The sequence below is a fragment of the Xiphophorus couchianus genome, chromosome 21 (genome assembly GCF_001444195.1).
Source record: "Xiphophorus couchianus chromosome 21, X_couchianus-1.0, whole genome shotgun sequence".
In the NCBI taxonomy this organism is placed as follows: Eukaryota; Metazoa; Chordata; class Actinopteri; order Cyprinodontiformes; family Poeciliidae; genus Xiphophorus; species Xiphophorus couchianus.
In genome coordinates this window covers 16,848,681-16,860,178 of record NC_040248.1, presented here as the reverse complement: position 1 = coordinate 16,860,178, position 11,498 = coordinate 16,848,681, and the positions used below count along the sequence as shown (strand labels likewise).

At 42.6% G+C, this 11,498-nt stretch overlaps 2 protein-coding genes across 2 annotated transcripts; one reads left to right on the top strand and one right to left on the bottom strand.

Annotated features, from left to right (window-relative positions):
- The first annotated feature begins 2,341 nt into the window (after positions 1–2,341).
- On the top strand, positions 2,342–5,061 carry fitm1 (fat storage inducing transmembrane protein 1). Its single transcript, XM_028004591.1, has 2 exons — positions 2,342–2,728; positions 3,681–5,061. Exons 1-2 carry the CDS (start codon positions 2,442–2,444, stop codon positions 4,351–4,353), a joined length of 960 nt encoding a protein of 319 aa, XP_027860392.1. The 5' UTR covers positions 2,342–2,441; the 3' UTR covers positions 4,354–5,061.
- Positions 4,917–9,243, bottom strand: psme1 (proteasome activator subunit 1). Its single transcript, XM_028004598.1, has 11 exons — positions 9,017–9,243; positions 8,703–8,735; positions 8,538–8,600; positions 8,313–8,414; positions 7,697–7,754; positions 7,275–7,372; positions 7,122–7,190; positions 6,954–7,021; positions 5,781–5,835; positions 5,547–5,633; positions 4,917–5,177 (listed from the first exon to the last, which is right to left on the bottom strand). Exons 1-11 carry the CDS (start codon positions 9,053–9,055, stop codon positions 5,097–5,099), a joined length of 753 nt encoding a protein of 250 aa, XP_027860399.1. The 5' UTR covers positions 9,056–9,243; the 3' UTR covers positions 4,917–5,096.
- Between the last annotated feature and the right edge of the window lie 2,255 nt (positions 9,244–11,498).

Genomic DNA, 11,498 nt, shown 5'->3' with positions numbered 1-11,498 from the left:
TAGTTTTTAGAGTATTTGAATGTTTTAAAAGGAGTTATTTTGTAAAATTGACATTTTCAAGCTCTATTTTGTGGCTAAGCTGATCATATGACCTACTTCTCTCAGGCTAATGGCGGTAAGAATGGTTGTAAACAGCATAACAGAGAAGCAGTGTTGTGCTGAAAGATGGTGTGTCAGAAAGAGCAGGGGCATCTTAAAGAGACAGAGGCCAATTTCAAAACTGAAATAAATTAACCTTTTGATGATTTTCTAAGTTTGACATATCAACAAATTTAGACACTAAATAACTTGAAAAGCAAAATTTGTATGAAATTGTCAGATAGTGAAAACAATCCAAGGCAGATATTAAGGCACCTTAAACAGGATTAGTAATTACTTAACAGCACAAGGTTGTACAAAACTGATCTACTGGTTCACTCCCTTCACAAATAGGTGTTAGCTTCTAGCACTGCTAGCATATTAAGCTAACCATATGTTGGAGAAATTGCTTTAGGGAAAAATAAAAGCTAAGCTCACACAGTTCTAAATAAAAGCACATTATTATCTGAGTTTCAAAAATTTCAATACAATGTACGTATGTACCGCTACTTGGTCATCAATTGGCCGCGTGGCTTTTTTCCCCATATCAAGACTACTATAATATTGTTTTGATGAAAAAAAATGTCTTCAGTCAGACGCAGCGAATAAAAACAAGGTAAACAGACTGAGTTTATGTAGCACTTTTCTAGGCTTACTGATCACCCAAAGCGCTACACACCACAGCCACATTTCACCTATTCATACACCAAAACACAGACCAGTAGGCAACTTGGGATTAAGTGCCTTGCTCACAGGCACAGCCACATGTGACAGGAGGAAGCTGGAATCAAACCAAAACTACTCTATATTTCTACATAGTCCTGCTCTTCCTTTAGGACTCTTTTTTTTCTTGTTGTTTTTGTGGCAGAAAGCCATTTAGTACTGGATAGTATGGAAAATGCTCCCAGCTCCCAGCACAGGATGCCTTTGCACTGGGGGAAGTGTGAGCATTTGAAAAGAAAAAGTTCTGTCGGTTCAACAAGTGGTTATTAACTTTTCTGGTCAATAACTGCCGCATCGTGTCAAGGTATGTATTAAGTATGTAGACAGACACAACCTGGACCGAACCATGTCTAAGGATATTCTAAACATGTAACAAGAGAGCAGAAGCAGGAGTCTGACGCAGGGCAGCTTTCATGCAAGAACCGCCGCTTCCTGTGGGCCTGCATCCTCAAAGCAACTCCAACACGTTTAGTTGGTGGTTGGCTATCTTCTGCATCAGTTTTAGAAACCGTACAGGAAGTGTCGAAACTGTGTTCTGCGGCAAAAAGTAGCCAGTAGAGGGATGTATGGTGATTAGATCTAAGCTTTAGGTTTGAAGGGTAATCTGATTGCACTTCAAACCCGGTTAAAAAGTCACAGGACCTGAACCGCCATTCTGACGCTTCTCTGTTCTGAAAATCTAATTTGTCCAATTTCATATCGCTGGACTAATTGTGCGCTTAACCGGGGGGGGGGGGCTGCTAGAAATGCGTCCGACAAACAGTAAACAATGAGTGGCTGACCGCAGCAACCACAGCAAGGAGGCCTGAAGGACATTGAAGTGGCAGCCATGCTGCAAGCGCGCTAAAATTAGACTGAGATTCTTTGGCGTGGCTCATTTATTTACGCCCACTGTTCGAATCGTGTCGAAAAACCCCACCAACTTCAGTTTTTCTTTCGGTCTGAAACGTGTTCAGCTGCCAGAGAATGAGTCTGTAAGCTCGTCGTGGGAGTAGCAGGCCCGGCTGACCCTGTTTTTAGCACAGGGATCTAATGGAAGGAATGGAAGTGGTCAGTTTTTTTTTTTTTGCTCAGAGTTTTAAAAAATAAAATAAAATAAAATAAACGGCTTAAAAGGGTTGTAGTCTGATGTCCTGCACTGGAAATAAAAAGGCTGATAGCAAATGTGCTGTTTGCTGGAGCAAATTGCAGGCCTGCAGCAAATTTTAACCTAAAAATAGGCAATTCTATTAGAGAAATGAAAGGAGAGTCAGAAAAAGAAGACAGATTATCCATGTAGGAGTAATTCTTTAAAATTTGACAGCAAAAATGAAAAGAAAATAAGAGGAGCAAAGGGGTGTCTAGTATTCTTAGCTGTCGTGTCAACACTAAGAATTGGTGCTGTACCACTGCTTTGAAAAAATAATGGGATCATTATCAGCAGCTTGCATGGACACGTCTCCTCTTTCAGCCTGTGTTCAGATGGGGGTGGGGGGATTTTAAGAGTAAAAGGGGGCAGAGGTGTTATATTTTTATATACCATGTGGTCTGCTGCATGCCTGAGAGCCACAAAGTGGGACTGGTGTGCCTTCTATAGTCAAAAGAGAGACACTGACAGGACACCAGCTTGTTAAGCAACAAAAAACAGACCATCGATCTACATGGAGCCAAACAGCGAAAACTCCTGGACAAGCTTCGGGGCAGAAGTCAACTTGGAAAAGCTGCAGAAGGTAGCAGCAGAGCTGATTCTCCCGGGCAGATTCCTCCTCAGACCTCTGAGTGCCGCCCTGGGGTTCGTGACCCGCCTGCTGGCCTGGGTTTTAGGATGCAGCCTGGTCCGGAGGCATTTCCACCTCATGCTGTCGGGGCTGGTCCTCTTTGGGCCTCTGCTGAGCTTCTGGGTGTCCAAGTACAGCATCTTCGCCAATGGCCACCACTACCTGTACAGGTGAGAGCTTTCAACGACAAAAAGTGATTAGCTTTTGGTTCTAATGCGAGTGATTTATGGGGACTGATGGATATGAAAGCCGTATTGGCTGAGAAGCAAGTTGATGGAAAAACAGGGAAAATACTTGATGCATAAAGTCTGACGATAATGAATGGAATATGACAAAAACACTCAAGAGTGTATAAGAGGGTAAAACTAAAATTGTAACTTGGTAATTCAAGTTATAAGGAATACTATTCATGCTGAGAATATTGATTTGTATTCAAATTGATTGATTAACCTTGAACAGTGGCGTCCCCAAAGGGTGGATTAATAGGGGCCATGACCACACATCCGCCCCTTCAGAGAATCATGTTAAATCATGACATAAATGAACCCCCTTCTCTCTCCAAAATATATATATAGCCACCTAAAAAATGTTCTGGCCCAGTCTGGCCACTCCTATTAAAATTTTCTGGGGCTAGTTAACCTTAATTATTAACAATAATCTTATACCTACTGTATATTGATGCTTATTTACTTATTTTACATTTTAAACGTACAGATGAATGACTATAAAGTCTGTTTTTGTCCAAATCCAGGGAAGTTAAAACTGCCTCTGCGTAAAGTAAGGCTACTGGTTTGCAGAGTAATAGTTGAGATTCATTCATCCTTTTATAACGTTGGACTATAACGTTTTGAATATTTCATTATCTTTGATCGTTTTGTGTTTCGTTCGAAGATTAGATGGCAAAGGGTAAAACTTCTGCCCATCTCTGCTTCTCACTTAGTGTTTGAATAATCTCATTTTGACACAAGATCAATTTCTAGATGCAAGACATATTTTTATCTTTAGTTTTTTGTCTTTTCATCTGAAACCTGGAATAATTTGGAGCGTCCTGGGCAGGTACGTTTATGTTTTCATGCTATTTTCCAGACTTTTGAGCCATATACTGTCCTCTCCGTGTTACAGAAAGTTCCTCAGGTCTACTTGGGGCTGGACCTGCATCCTCACAGGTTCCTTCGTCGCCCTCCTCTCCTTCTCAGCCCGCCGCTCCGTCTCCCTCACCCTGCGCCACCTCTCTCGGATCGGCCTCGCTGGTCTTCTGTGGTGGGGCTGTCGGCGCCTTCTGACCCTATTGGAGGACGCAGCCGGCGCCTGCTACGAACCTCTGGCACCCGCCCAGGACGCCCAGAGCTCCCCCGCCCCGGGGCAGCCTCTGCTGCTCCTGCACGAAGACCAGAGCAAGGCGTCGTGCCTCAAGGCCAACATGATGTGGCGAGGGTACGAAGTGTCGCAGGAAACGCTCGTCCTCTGCCTGTGCTGCCTGCTGCTTGTGGAGGAACTGTCCGTGTTCGGTCTCCACCTGGCGCAGGAGAGGCGTCTTCATAGGTCCCCTAGCTCTCCGTTGGGAGTCCTCTTCCTCCTCTGTGTAGTTCTGCTCATCATATGGATGGTCTTGCTCCTGTGTTTGCTGGCATACTTCCCTGCGTGGCCGTCTCAGCAGCTGGGAGGAGCTCTGGGTTACCTGGGGTGGAGGGGCCTCTATCAGGGATGGTACCAGCTAACACCCAGTCAGGGGTCCCCTGGTTTACCCGGAGAGGGCCTCTTCACCGGCACAGACTCTGATAAACACTCCCAGTAGTTTAGAGGGGCAGTATTATGCATTTTCTATGTACAACATGACATTTTATAGCACAGTCAAGTAACTGTGTTATCTCCAGCTGTTATAAAAATGATACATATATGAATTATGACGTCGAAGAAATTTAACTTCACAATTGATCATCTTGAAATTGGGTCCGTCTCTTTAAGAAGCTCCTGCCACCTTCAGGAAGTCATCAACAACTTTCCACTATTTTCCCCGTCTACAGTCGTTCTTTAGAGCGTTTCACGTACAACGAGCTCAGCAGACGCTCAGGTGTTGGCTTACTGCTGCTGGCTAGTCTGAAGGAGTGAGTGGGGGAGGGCCGTGTTCTGGGAGGCTGCAGCTCCAGTTAGGAGCTGCGTTGAAAATGCGGCGGTCGGTGAGAGCAAATGTTTTTGCTTTTCGAGTGGTTGCCATGGGAGATTAAAGGACTCAAAGCAACACTCCCGGCACGTTTCTGATGAGCAAAAAAAACATAACGTAGAAATTTAAAAAAAAAAGTCAATCTTACGTAAACACTGCCCCTTTACGTTTGTTCAAAGTAATCAGCAGAACACTCGTAAGAATCCTGTTGCTTTATTTTTTTTGTAACCTGAAACAACATGCATGCAGCGCTCTGAGAGAACATCATCTCTGCCAGGACGTGTGTGTGTTTTTTGGAATTCAATCAGTGTTACAGAACAGTAGCAGTAGCTTGTCTAAAAAGAAGAAAAAGAAAAAGAAGAAGAAAAAAGCTGTTCTCAGTAGATGAGAGCTTTCCCATCTCCTCTGGGCTTCTTAATCTTGTCGTAGTTCTTGTTGATGATGTCAAACAGCACCGCCTGAGGGGCGAGAGAGAGAAAGAGCAAGACGAAATGATTACGAGGGAGACATGAGACCCGAGTGAGCCGTCTTCATCGCCAGCATCAAACACGGGAGGAGAATGACTAAGGGGACGAGAAGCACGGGTTATTGGACGGGATAGGGCGTGCTATTCAGTTTAAACACAAGCAAAGCAATTCGTTTAATTGCCTTCCTATTAACTGGGGCACCACTGAACGATCGCCCCGCTGCTCGGATGCAGCTGGAATCGTTTACATGCTGGAAATCTGATTCGAAACACAGCAGACGGCTGTGTCCTCTTTAATACATGTGATTTACAACATTTTCCTAAATCAGTCCAACAGCAGCGTGGAGGAACGGCGTCTTACGTATGTGTTGCGGATGTCCAAGACCACCAGGCGAAGCTCTCTGTACTGATACTGGTCCAGCTCGTGAACCAGCTGTCTGTAGTCTCCCTGCGACAGAAAGGAGGAGTGAAATTTAAAAAAATAAAATAAATTAAAAGAGAAAGAGAGAGTGCATGCTGGATTTAAGTTGAAGTTGTCATGTTGCAACCACAAGATTGTAAAGGTTTCTGGCTGATAAACATGACCGTTACTGACCACATGGGGTTGCTTGGAGGCCTTGGCCACGGCGTCGCCTCTCTCACTGTAATACCTGGCGCGACAAACACAAGAGGAGCTGCTCACAAAATGTTACCGGCCTCAGCGTGCCATCACTTAACCGTAGAATCAAGTAACAGAGACAGAGCAGGAGATCGAAAGGTGACAACCGAGCTTCTCGCAGAGCGCTTGGCTGAAACACTGGATGTTGTCATGGAGAAAAACTGTGTGTTTTGTCTTAGCAGAGATGATTTGCTCCATTCAAAACCTATTACATATTGTATTCGCACAGAATGTGTTACAAATAAAGAACAAGGCTTCGCACTTTAAAAAAAGAAAAGAAATGCCACGACTTTTGTTCTTTTGGACTGTGATAAACTTCTCAAGGTCTGGTTGTCCATAAAAGATTAGCAGCAGGCTAACACAGAAGGCCTTTTTGGTTTTTACGTCCCGATTCAGTTTTTGCAGAGTTTTCTGTGTAATGTGACTCAAAATTATTTGCAGAGAAATCTGCGTATATTTAAAATGTATATCTAGAGTATTCTCAAAAAAGTGCAGCTATGGAAACAAAAGTACTAAGACGCAATACTACTTGACATTCTATTGGCTGATGTATGCAAACCAGCCAATCCAGGAGCACCATTTATTTTCCAGGCTGGTGATTGGCTAAGAGCAGAGACAAGCAGACTGTAGGTATTAGCTTATGCAGTAGAGTTAAAGACAGTTTCCACAGTGTGCATTAATGCTTATTAAGGTATATTTAGAGTGTTAATTATTAAAATAGGAAGTTACAAGCGTTTTTAAAGGGGTGTCCCAAGTACAGTATTTGCGAACTTTAACTATTCACAGGCATTGTGGTCTGTTAACCCTACAAACACAGGGAGTAAATAGGGATAATTATTGATTTTCAGAAAATCTTTGGCTAAAAAACTGTCCTTTTTACATTTTATTCAGATTCCTATGAGTTTGTTTAAATCAAAGCTCAGGGTATCAGAAATGCTCCCCAACAGACACAACCCGACAGTCCTTGTTGTGTTCCCTTCCATCTGTTGATGTAAAGCACACACTTGCAGTCGCAAACTCAGAACCGAAAAGGTTCCAGAGGCAGAAGTTAAATCAGCTCCTTCTCATCTTTAGCCAAAAACCCAAAAACACGCATTAGCTGGCGCTTACTTTGAAATCTGAGTCTGGAATGCTTCGATTTTGGTGCGCGTGTTGGTCAGCAGCTCAAACACTTTCTCCTGTTAACGAGATCGAACGTTGAAAGTTCAGCTCCAGATCGTTCCAACAATGTTAAAAGCATGTCTACACTTTACCAGCAGATTTTTGATTGTTACCAACCTGTACGGCCACTCCAAAGTTGTTGCCATCTTCAATCCTCGGGATCTGCAACTGCACCCACATTGACACCTGACAGGAAACATCGTCCGACTCGTTAATTAGGTCCAACAGACCTACAGGAGGTAACTGGAAAGACTAAAACGATAGACTGACTGTGTTGAGCTTCTCCTTCAGAGTCTGGATCTCAGGTTTGACCTCATTCAAGAGACTCTCCACTCTCTCGTTGCTGCAGATGGGACCACAAGGAGGCCCTAGAGGACACGGAGTCACACATGCATACTTTAGAGAGACAGAATTAGAGCCGTTTTCTGAATTTAGTTTTGTTCGTTGTTCTGATCAGCAGTTTACAGCGCCTTGGTAAAGTACCCATCCCCTTAACTCCCCCTCTTTCCATTTCCTTTTTCTTTCACTTCCTAATTCTGCGCTACTTTTGTTTTGGCCTGTCACATGATATCCTCATGAAACTAATTGAAGTCTGCAGCTGTAAAGTGAGAAAACGTGAAAAGGCATATGAATGCTTTAGCAAGGCGCCGTGATTGATGTTAGGAAACAGCTTCTCTTTGTCCCGGTTTTACCTGAATCCTCCTCCTCTTTATCGCTGTCTTTGTCCTTCTTCCCTTCCTTCGCCTCTTTCTGCAACACGAGAACGCAAAGTCTCTTGTCAAGCGTTTTTCACCGATTCTCTGCTGAACAGCTTATTCAGGTGCGCTTTATGACTATTTAAAGTGAACATGTACCAACTTTTTAAGCGCATTCGCAAATAAAGATTCCTTCCAAAACTTAGTAGACTGATCATTTTCACTTAATCCCCTGAAAAATGTCGACATCAAATACGTCACAGATAGGATGTAAAATTTATTTTTATGTAAGGATATTTAGTTTTGTTTTGTTTATATGTGGACACCTCTTGTGGGAGTTATTCTGCCGAATTAAAATATTGAAGGGGATTATGCAGCGTCTGAAACAAAAGGCCCACACAACGTTTGGGCCATGAAAGTCCTGCAGAGATTTCACATTGTTGCCACGGCAGCCAAGAAGTCATTTTCAGTGCCGTACTTAAAGGGTAAAAACAAAGATAAAAACGCTGAGCTAATGAGCTTGAAGTGAGAAATTAAAAAAATTTAAAAAACCATTATATTTATGTTATTTAATCCAGGTCAGAGTTGGACACCATTTTTGTTCAGGACCGACCTCCTCCTTCTTCTTGCGCTTGGCCTCCTCTTTGGCCGGATCTGGGATTGGGATGTCCAGTGGAGACTTCAGGGAAGCCAGGTCATCGCAGCTGAAAGATGTCTGCCATAACAATAAAACCCCCAAAAGGGGTGATGTCTTTTCATAAAATACACCATGGATGTTTTTGGTTTCACTTCTAAGAACTTGTGATGAGAGGCAGGGGGAAGAGAAAGCTCCTCATACCTTCAGGAGCATCTGCAGCTGTTCAATCTTCTCAGGGAAAAACTTGGACAGCAGCTGCTCTGCCTGTTAAAAGACAATACACGTCAACACAAACACTCAAAAATCACCGAGTGTCCAAATATTTTAAAAGAAAAAAAAATTAAAAAATTAAAAATAAAACATCACCTCCTTGGAAAGTTTTTGACAGAAGTCATCCACCTGAAACAAAAATATCACTTTAGAGCTTTTATAGTGACAGCCTGCTGCCTGCTCGGATTATATTTCTCGACGCAACGCCACTGTAGGCCGTGAGGCTAACCTGAGCCTTCACCTGACCTGACCCCAGCCCTTATGCCTGCTAATCAAAGCCAACACAGAGCTGACCCCCCCCCCCCTGGAGCCCACCTGTTAGCGTCACTACCTCTCCGTTCAGGTGTTTTAAAGGGACAGCGCGTTTGAAACAGCTCTGATTAACATCCTATGCTAGCCCCGGAGCTCACCTGTTTCTTCGACTCGAGTTGAATACCCGGAGAAGCCATGTCCGCTCTGCAGATGAAAACTTATTTTAATAGATTTATAAAAGTATGTTTAAGCTTTGGAAAAAGCGATTGAGAAAAGGGAGACGACGCGTTTTTCACTGTGAAACTCGACGCCGTGCAGAACACGGAAAGTGTTCGGAGTTACTCAGCATAAAGAGCGAAAATGAAAGTAGAAAGGGTTTTTGTGTGTGTGTGTGTGTGACAACGTCGTACTTTCCCCCACTTTGCTGCGAGCGGTCGCGGTGAATTGTGGGCATTGTAGTTTTAAGCCACTACTCTTCCCAGAACAAGCGGTCCTGACAGGAAAGGCTATTAGAAAACTCCTAAAGGTAAACCCACTCAGAAAAATTGTGAATAAAAGAAGCAAATTTATAATTGCAACCAAAACATAAAATATGCTTAAAACATGCTTCCGCTCCTTAAAATATTGTTTAATTTCAACAGGACATTAATCAATCACTCCAACAACCACTGTTCAAATCATTTTTAGGGTCATTTCAATCAAAATTGGTCGCACGAAAAAGCGTAAATAAAAACCGAAAATGATTTAGATACAAATTAAGTTGCTTCATCCATGAGAAGAATTACCGGGGTGGTTCTAAATGGGAAAACAATTACTCAAACAATATTCAAGATACCAATGCACAGACTTTGAACCATGAAGGTTGCAGTAGCAGAAGGTTACTCTGGGCGCATTTTTTTTAATTTTTTTTTTTTTTTTGTCAACTAAGAACATGAGATTTATGCTTCAGTTCAGAGAGTCATTAAAATTGGTCGGTAGACTGGAATAATGTTGCTTGGTTCAACTGCAGCATTGAGCTGACGGTATAAATTCAGTGCAAACACAATGTAAGCATCCTGGCGTACTGCAGGCTGGTGGAGGTGTAATGGTTCCCACTTTAGTTCCCTTTGTAAAAACTGAGCACAATTTGGACTTCACGGGCTGATTAAAACAAAGTAAAGATAACGTGGAATTTCTAAAAAAATCTTTTGATTATTATTTATTTTGTATTTCGATTTTAGCCCCCCCGCCCCCCTATTATTATTATTATTTTTTTACTCCTGTGACTCAATAAACCTGTTTAATCAATAAGTTGTAGTTCTGCCTGGTTCCACTTGGTGTCGCTGTTGCTTTCTCGGAGGTTCTGAAGGGGTTTGTGACAAACAGGAGAACATGTAGTACAAACATTAACAGCCCTCGAACAAGCATGAAAATCATTGTATTTGCTTTGTAGCCAGCTCCCATCCAAATTATATTTGTTTCCAGTGTCTTTTTGTATCAGTTTGTCCTTTTAAAGTCACACTCTTTTTTTTTAAGACTATTTGGCTTTAGTGACCTTATTAACACGACAATGGAACTAATGTGAGGAGGTTGAATTCATTTTTAAAGGTATTTGAGGACAAGCTGCAGATCTCTCATGCCAGACTTACGTAGTGGCAGCAATGTAACAACACAACTTTTTACTGAATGCAGAGTTTGAGTTTGAACGCAGCATTGATTGGGTCTGCTGTCGCACATCTGTTGTCACGGGGTCCCTTTCATCAGAACTTTTGTGGACAGAGCTGTGGTTAACCTGCTCCGGTCAAACAAATAAAGCTCCAGAGAGGACAGAGCCTCCTCCTCTTAACAGGATTCTGCTTGTTTACAGTGCGCCGTTTTATACTACTGCGTTAGTAAGTAAATCCATCAAGATGGATGAATTACCTCTGTTAGATATAATCACTTGCTCTGTGTGACGGGCTGCGGGTGGACCACTCTGTCTTCTGCTGATGAACTTTAACTCTTAGGAATCATGTTATTCAGGCCCGGATCCAAAGAGCAAAGGCTGGACTTGTTTGCGCTGAAAACACAACCTGCTATTGACTTATTTTTGACTGGGTGAGTGATTAAAAGCTCACAGAGTTCGGTCCAGTTCAGTTGGGAAACAGCCTGGACAAAGTTCACGTATCTCTAAAAAAAAGAAAAAAAAGTGGGGCACAGAGAGAGGAGGTACACAGAGAACCTTTGGACTTGCTGCTGTGTCGGGAAAGCATGCTATTGCACCAGGTTTGACCCACTGCAGCCACCAGTAGCTACATATAAAAACTGTAGTTTCCTTCCTTTGGGTCCAGTTACATAAAGGTCATCATAGCGAGCAACGTGAACACCATCAGCCACTCGCACAAACAACTGTAGCGCCTACCAAAAGTGTATTCTTTAATATTTTATTTGATTCTTCTTTACATCACTTCATAGAAATATTTTTCTAATGCTTTAACTGTCTTCTTGTGGTCATCTCTTCAGGCATTGTAACTTGATTTAATATTAATTCCCTTACAAACATGGTGAACACTTGCACCTCCAAGTATTACAACCACAAACTTTAATGTACGGTACTATAATGGGAACTCAAGCTCTGTTAATTTGGACAGAGTACATGGTGCTTGCCACAGGTTCTCTGGA